The 8,351-nt window shown below is 49.1% G+C and overlaps 1 protein-coding gene across 1 annotated transcript; it reads right to left on the bottom strand.

Annotated features, from left to right (window-relative positions):
- Nucleotides 1–3,434: 3,434 nt before the first annotated feature.
- LOC104503716 (lysozyme g-like) lies at nt 3,435–5,818 on the bottom strand. Its single transcript, XM_010147638.1, has 5 exons — nt 5,776–5,818; nt 5,293–5,394; nt 4,835–5,031; nt 4,576–4,714; nt 3,435–3,568 (listed from the first exon to the last, which is right to left on the bottom strand). Exons 1-5 carry the CDS (start codon nt 5,816–5,818, stop codon nt 3,435–3,437), a joined length of 615 nt encoding a protein of 204 aa, XP_010145940.1.
- Nucleotides 5,819–8,351: the final 2,533 nt, after the last annotated feature.

Raw genomic sequence — 8,351 nt, 5'->3', positions numbered from 1 at the left:
CACAAGAGCAGAGTAGAGGGGGAGCCCATGGAGCCCATGAGTCAGTGAGTGCTGGGACAGGGACAACCCTCCGTGCTGGTCCTGGGAACTGGTAGCATGAGGCATCTGCAGAAGCCTCATGCTACCAGATCAGTCTGCAGGAGTCAATCTAAGAGTTGAATAGGTATTAGCATTTGTTACCTCTGTGTGATTTGTGTAGCCCACATTTGAAAACAAACAAGTGAATCCCCTGGGTTTCCAAGGGTGTGCTGCCAGACATCTGCTTTTCCAGGGTGGCAACAAGGCAGACACCTCCCTGCCTACCTTCCCATGCAAACTGCTCACAGCACCACATGGGCTGTGCTGATGATGGCAAGCAGGCTCTTTCCAAGTCAGGGTGACTTGCTAACACAAGGACGTAGTCACAAGACAGGTTCGAGGGGAAGTCGGCAAGGCAAAATCAGGACCAGCAGGTTACTGTGCTGGTTTGGGCTGGGAGACAGTTAATGTTCTTCACGATAGCCAGTATGGGGCAGTGTTTTGGGTTTGTGCTGGAAACAGTGTTGGTAACACAGGGACGTTTCAGTTACTGCTGCGGAGTGCTTACACAACAGAGTCAAGGCCTTTTCTGCCTCTCACCAGCGAGTGGGCTGGGGGTGCACAAGAAGCTGGGAGGGGACACAGCTGGGACAGCTGACCCCAACTGACCAGAGGGATATCCCATACCCCATGGCGTCATGCCTAGCATATAATGCTGGGGGAAGAAGAAAGAAGGGGGAATGTTTGAAGTGATGGCGTTTGTCTTCCCAAGTCACCATTAACACATGCTGGAGCCCTGCTTCCCTGGGGATGGCTGAACACCTGCCTGCCCATGGGAATTGGTGAATGAATTCCTTGTTCTGCTTTACTTATGTGTGTGGATTTTGCTTTACCTATTGTACTGCCTTTATCTCAGCCCACAAGTTTTCTCACTTTTATCTTTCTGATCCTCTCCCCTATCCAACCGGGAGGGAGTGAGCAAGCGGCTATGTGGGGTTTAGTTGCCGGTGGGGGTTAATCCGCAACAGTTACAAAGACAGGTGCATGCAGACTTCCAGTGCAGCTCAGGTGAGGACCCAGGGCTAGGTTGTGAGCTCAAATCCAGCTCCTGAAACAGCAGGCAGAAGGTGCATGGGCGGGGAGAAGAGATGAGGGTGCTCATAGTGTGGTATCAGAACTGACCTTCAGTTTAGGCAACCAGAGCCCTGGGGGAGAGGGGGAAGAGGCTGCAAAGCCTGTCATTGCAGCCAGGGCCCAGACAGCGTGGCCACCCCAAAGCTGACTCTTCTCCAGGATGAGTAGACCCACCTGCCTCAGCGTCTGTGTGTGTGTCCTGTGCTCCAGCCCCTGACCAGCTCGATGGCCCCTGCTGCACTCGCTCACTCACTCCAGCATGTCGGTGTCCCTCTTGTGTCAGGGAGCCCCAGGCTGGGTGCACAGCTCCAGGTGTGCTCTTGCAAGCGTGAAAGACGAGGAAATGATCGCTGCTCCCCCCCGCCCCTGCTGGCTAGGAGTTCGTTCGTGCAGATCAGAGCTCTTGGTCTACATCTCTGCAGGGGCCCATGGTGCCCACCAGGGCCCTCGGGTCCGTTTTGAAGAGCTTACTCTCTAGACAGGTGGCCGCAGCCCATACCAGCCCATGGGGTTGTTCTGTCCCAGGGCCTTGCCTTTGTCTTAATTGATCACCACGGGGTTACCATCAGCCCGTTTCTCCAGGATCCCACATTTGGTATCATCTGCGAACTTGCTGGGAGTGCTCTCTGTCCCTAGTCTGAATTGCTGCTGAAAACACAAAGCAGCACCGGCTGCAGGATCCGTCCCCAAGGGGTGCCACTAGCCACAGTTCCTCAGCTGGACCCTGTGATGCTGACCACCACGCCTTGAGCCTCTCAACTTCCTAGCCAATTTCCTACCTGCCTATCCAGCCCGTGTCTCACCAGTCTGACTATAAGTATCCTACGGCAGGTTGGGGCCCAGACCTTGCTAGGTCAAGGTGACCATATCCACACCTCTCCCCTCTTCCATAAAGCCGGTCACCTCCTCGCAGGCTGGCCAGGCATTATTTGCCCTGTTTAAATCTGTGCTGGATGTTTGCAGCATGTTCTGCAATTGCTCCTGGGAGGATGCGTATCATAATTCTGTGCACTGTTAATAGCTTTGGATTGCATTTTCTTACCCATTTAAGATGCCTGCAGCCTAATTATTTTGACATACAGTTATTCCCAGTCCCAGAAGGTGTGCTCATTGTGGAAGAATACAGAAAGTTCCCTTTGCATAGCTTGAACTGTTTGCTGCCACACCAAACCTTTTGGCCCTGGAGAATGTGGGTCACTCAGTCCTGCAGGCACCTACCCCTCTCATTGCCCTTCCACCCTCCCACCTCTGAAACATTTCAATTCCAGGTCTAGAAGGAATAGGAGCATCAAAATACGCTGAACTCAGGCTGCTGTTTTCCCAACTGTCACTCTTCCACAAGCAGCAGAGGGGAAAAGAATTTTATGCCATGCAAATAGGTATTTAATCCTGTTCCCTTCTCAGTTTCTCTATCTGTCTAAAACTAACATTGTACTTATCCAAACTTTGCTAACACACACGATAATATGAGTACACTGGAGTCCTGCTTTGTTTGCTGATAACACATTTATTCAATTTCTGTTTGCTTATTTCTTTATGACTGAAAACATCCATCTCCATTCTATGCATTTATATGAAAAATTAGCATTCAGAAAAATATTACTACGCAATAGCATAATGTAAATGTCAAGCATATTTGAAGAAATAAATCATTAAGCTAATACCCAAGGAAGTATTTTGCCTCTTGATTTCTTAAGAGAATGACAGATTTTGGCAGAACTTGGGTTTTTTTTAAGATCTGGAAGGCAGTAAATTATCAATAGCAAAACACGATAGTCCTCATAACTCAGAGAAATATATTACTACGCAATAGCATAATGTAAATGTCAAGCATATTTGAAGAAATAAATCATTAAGCTAATACCCAAGGAAGTATTTTGCCTCTTGATTTCTTAAGAGAATGACAGATTTTGGCAGAACTTGGGTTTTTTTTAAGATCTGGAAGGCAGTAAATTATCAATAGCAAAACACGATAGTCCTCATAACTCAGAGAAATATATAGATAGCAGACACCCCACCTCCACCCACACCCCCAATTTTGGTAATATTCCCTTTGTAAAATCCAAACCATATTGCATGTAAAGAAACTACATGACTGGTGTCTTACTGAATATTGTTTTAAAAATTGAGGGCTTTACTCTGCACATTCTTATTCATGTATATCATTCCTGTACATTTGCATCTGTAATGGGTTTGCAGGGTACAGATGCTCCGTGTCTTGGCTCCTTCTGAGGTGTCATGCAGGGGATGGTAAGGAAGTAGCTCTGTGGAGGTTCCCAAGTCTAGTATCCATGATTCTTGTAATACTTGGCTCGTGCAACTACATCATTGGAGTAGTCATTGTGGGTGGTGCCAATGTCCATTCTGTCATAGCTTCGGACATTCCCAGGACCAGCGTTATAGGCAGAAATCCCACCTGAAATGAAACACCCGAAGTCAGACAGACTTAGTAAAAATAGGGAATATTCCAGCCTGATGTGTTCTGCTTTTACTGTTTTTTCCATGCTTTCGCTTATGAGGACTTCGGAAGGGGAGTAGGCAGTATTATCAGAGCTCCTCTGACTTAAGTGGGGCTCTGCAAATGGCTTACAGGTCTTCCTAGATCCACCAAAACATCAGAAAGATACCTGAGGTTTTGTGTTCACAGGTATTTGCAGCTTGGTAAACTTGCATCATTCACCTGGCCCGGCACAAGCCCTTCATTTACACAGGGCTTGTTAATATCGTATCATGTCATATGTCATGTCATGTCATGTCATATCATATCCAACATCCTTGTAACCTCTCCCTCTTCCTTGAAAATTACTGCCCTTAGAAGAGTTAAAACACACTCGTACATTGCATTATCGTTGTCCACAGCGGCGTATATGCCACTCCATATGCCGTGTGGAAAGCAGAGGTGTCTGAGGTGGGTGTAAAACGAGCCCGCCTTGGCACCCCAGCAGTCCAAGGGGGTTGTGGGGTGCAGCCTGCTTTGGAGCAGGCAGCTTTTCCACATTGTGCAGCACAGTGTTGCAATTCCCTGAGAGCAAACACCTCGTCTCCTTGGTCAACAGAGATACGGAGGGAACCGCTGGCCCCATTCAAGTAAACTGCGGACCTATTTGTTAACCTGGATGGCTGAGGAGACTCCGGGTCAGAAGAGGAAAGCTCAGCCTTTGTACAGATTCGATTTCAGGTGTGTAAATATCTACCATGCGGTGCTGGGAACTCAGCAAGGCTGCTGTACTAAGAAAACACAGAAACTACCCAGGATTGACAAAGCTTCTCTTTTCATGGTGAAATAAAAAAAAAAAAGGGGTGAAAAGCTAAGTGACAGCCTGTTAGAAATGTGGTTATTGAGGAACACAGGAACTAATTCAGCGTGTTCTCATCCTAAAGTTTTTCTTCTCTCCTGGACAAAACCTGTGGCCTACACTTTACCTTTCAGCTGTTGATCCTTTGTCCAGTGTGGGAACTTCCTCTGCATTGCTTTAATCATTGAGACAAGTATTCTTGTGCCCTGATTAAGATGAACTTCACTGTTCCATGCTCCCTCAGGTTTATGTGAGTTCTTGTCAACCTAGAAATATCGAAACAACCAAAAGACGTAATTTCCCTGCTATAATGGATATGTTTAGGAGGCTTACTTTTGTTTACATGCTATTTGTTTATCAGGTTTTAGTGGAGTATCAGCAAATACCTGCATTAAACCAAATCCATTTCCATTGTCACCCCAGCCATGCCTCAGTGCTTTGCCGGCGTGAGATTCCCGGGAGATGATGCCAGCGATCAGGGCTGGTTCGACACAGTGTCTTTCGCCAACTCTCTTAATGATTGTTTTATATTGATTCATGGCTCTTAGGTCCCCTTCAGCAATCTTTTCTGAAGCCCTAGTTCCTGTAATCAAAATCAAAAGTAAAGATACTTCCTTAATAGCTTTTAAAACTAAGAATTGTCTCTCACCTTTCTCCTTCTAATACAGACAGAATTACATGAAAATTTTGTTTGCCTCGCCTCTGGGAGGAGGCGAATGATCACCTACTGAGGTATTATGCAAGCTCAGCAGCTAGTGAGTGTTCAGCACTTTGGAAATGTGAAGGATTCGGGATTACGGTGCTGCAGAGACACGGAGTCATCTGGCAGAAGGGGGATACTCACCGCAGTAGGGTAAACGCTCTGGCTTTGCAGTTTGGCATGAAGCCCCAGGGGTGTGAATTCTGCTCACACTGCCGTAGCAATCCGTGCGGCCCTGGGAGGCACCTGCAGAGGTGACACAGAGAGGCTCAAATGGTAAAAACCTTCTGCCACTGCAAATAAAAGCCCAGGGGAGGCTGCACTTTTTCCGCGAGGGACGGGCGGGGGGGCATGGGGCTGCCTCTGTCTCTCCTTGTGATGGAGAGGAGGCGAGGTCCTGCCCTGAGCCTGCACCCTTCACCCTGATCCCACCCTTCCCTCTGAGGCCACCCCTCCCTCTGCAAGATTTGCAGGGGGACCCAAGCACTCTCTCCTCCGATAGAGTTGAATGGCAACTGAGATTTTGGGGAGGGGGGTGAGGAGGTGCATCAATGCCTTCTGCTTCCCAGCCCCAGGGACTTTGTCCCCAGCTGCTTGGGGTGAGGCAGCGAGGGAGGCCAGACTCACCCAGGAGGGCGGCAAGGCCCAGCAGCGTGAGCATCGGGTGCATGGGGCAGTTCTTCCTGAGCACGCAGAACAGCCTGAAAATCAATCAGTCAGCATAGGCACGCATGAAGAAATGGATATATCTCACAGCTTGCTGAACAAACACAAAGAAATGCTTTCTGAGCTCATGGAGTTTCTCTTGATTGGGTAGGCAAATAGAGGCATGTCTCTTTTTATGGGAGACCCCAGTGGTGGCTCTCCCCCTCCAGCACAAACCAGGCTGCAGCTCTTCTCAACAGACTTGTGACCTCTCAATCTGATGGTGTTTCAAACCCACGCCTCCTACCACACCTTGGTAACTTCCTCCAAAACTCAAAACCTGATATTTAATTCAGAAAAAATAAAATTAATAATGTTCAGTGCCCTGTGATGCTGCACTCCCACCATGAACGCCCTTATTCTGTACACAGACTGCCTTTGCCACACCTGGACGGCTTTGCCTGAGTCTCCCAAGACTTTCTTTACACTCAGGAATTGGCACTTTCACGATGCAAGCTGTCTAAATCATTGTGGCTATCTACTTCAGGGGGAGTTGTACTCCGGAAGCACCTATTTCCCCTCACTGGCTGTGAAGGGAACCTGGGGAGACAGCCTCACATAAGGATGAGAGTCATCTAAATTCAGATGAGCTGAATCCAGAACTACAAGCCAAATCTCTGTATCCTTATTCAAGCAGAAATCATCATGCAGCAAACAGCTGCAGCCTTTGGGCCACCAAGGATTTTGCTGAAGGGAATGAGAAGAGCACCCGCCCTGAGCAGTACCTTACCTACTTGTCCTCGGCTCAGCTTCTGGCACAGGACTGAGGTCTGGGGAAGTTAAATATATAGGGAAAGCTGCCCTCCGTTCGGTGGTAATCTGACACTGTGATGAAATGTATTGGGCTGTGGCTTTGTGACAATTTACAGCACTTTTCCCCCATGTAAACAGCATCTGTTACGCTATAGCCGTTGGCAGGGTGGCAAGTATGTTCTTGGGAGTGGCATTTCCCAGATTTCCAAAGGCAAAAAAATCACCCTGTTGTTCTTTGGGCGTCTTTCCACCTACCTCTTATATTTCACACCCTGTTCCTGGAGGGAACCGTGGTGAGGGCCACGCTAAAGGTGTTTGCCCCAGCCCCATCTTGGCGTCTTGGGCCGTGTCCCTGCTGCTCAAGAAAAGAGGGCTGGGAATGACCCTCAAGAACATGGCATGGGAGAGCTTGCGGCTCCACTGCCTGGGCTGGCACTTTCCTGAGAGACTGGCCATGTCCACACTGGTGGCCCATCTCCCCCTGCTTGGGGAATGCTCCCATGACAGCATGCTCTGCTGACATCGCTTGTCAGCAGAAAAGAATAATGACGCCTTGACATTTCAGCTCTTAATTTCTTTTCATAACAGCTTTTAACGAGCCCAGCACATCTCTGAAATTATTCAGACAACCATTTGCCTCAGCATTTGTCTCTGCTCTGAGGGGAAGAGGTTTCTAGTCTATGCCTGCCTGTGAGTCGAGGGACTGTAATGAGCCAGGCATTCCCAGTCACCAAAACTACATTTGCCACCTGGGGACAAACACCCGTGCTAAGGATACCGGTGTCACCTTGGCGAGGGGTTATTTGCCTGCCATTGCCCAAGTTGGAGGGTCTTGGACCCTCTTGCCTCCATCCACCAAGCTCTTTGCCTGCCCTTGAGCGACCTCTCCCTCCCTCCGCTCCCCAGCCACGTTTCTGCACACTCACAACCCTTTCCCTGCCACTTGACGTGCCAAAAATACCACAAGGGGGGAAAAGTATTGCCTGCTGTGGGTGGGGGAGTCTGGTACGTATCTTTGTAGGCTGCAGTCGGTCTCCAAAGGGTGCGCGGGGGGGGCAGAAAGCAAAGGGCAGGAGAGCTTTTTGGGCACAGCTTTGTTAGTGGTGGGACTGACTTGTTCTGCCAATGCCCTTCTTTGCCAGCCCTTGTTCCCTTCGATGGTGTGGGTGCACGGGGTCTTGTCCCACCTCTGACAGCAGCTTCACAAGATAGAGCTGCTTCACAGGGCTGGCTGTGATGAAATGAGCGGAATGCTGCTCCCCCAGGTTTACCTTCATTATTTAATACCTGGGCAGAGGAGTGCCTTGTAAACCTGGCATATTTGCTCGAGAAGATTAATATTTTAACATTATCTCTTGAAAATCCCGTGGGAGGAAAAGCTGATAATGAAGAGTGGAGTGGGATTTCCCCCCCGCTTTTAGCTGGAGCAAGGCAAATAACACTGCGTCGGTTGTTAACCGCTTGCTGTGCTCACTGGCTTAGCCGAAACCCTCTGCGGCCTCTCTCCACCTTCTCCAAGGATCCCCTCATGCCCCACGACTTCACCTCTCCCGCAGGTCTCGTGCTGCTGTGGTGGGACTGCAGTGCTGGCTTTCCCAGCTGCTCCTCTCTCCTCTGCCTCCGCAGTTTACTCTTCCTGGTAGTCTCCAGTTGCTGGAATGAGGTGGCCCAAAACAACCTTCTTAAAATGTCACTTCTTTATCTTTAAAAGCAAAGCCTGGCTTTGTGGTGAGACGGGCTATGGC

The sequence above is a fragment of the Eurypyga helias genome, unplaced genomic scaffold (genome assembly GCF_000690775.1).
Source record: "Eurypyga helias isolate BGI_N326 unplaced genomic scaffold, ASM69077v1 scaffold7210, whole genome shotgun sequence".
NCBI classification, from domain to species: Eukaryota; Metazoa; Chordata; class Aves; order Eurypygiformes; family Eurypygidae; genus Eurypyga; species Eurypyga helias.
The sequence above is the reverse complement of the archived record's forward strand: the minus strand, read 5'-3'. Positions and strand labels throughout refer to the sequence as shown.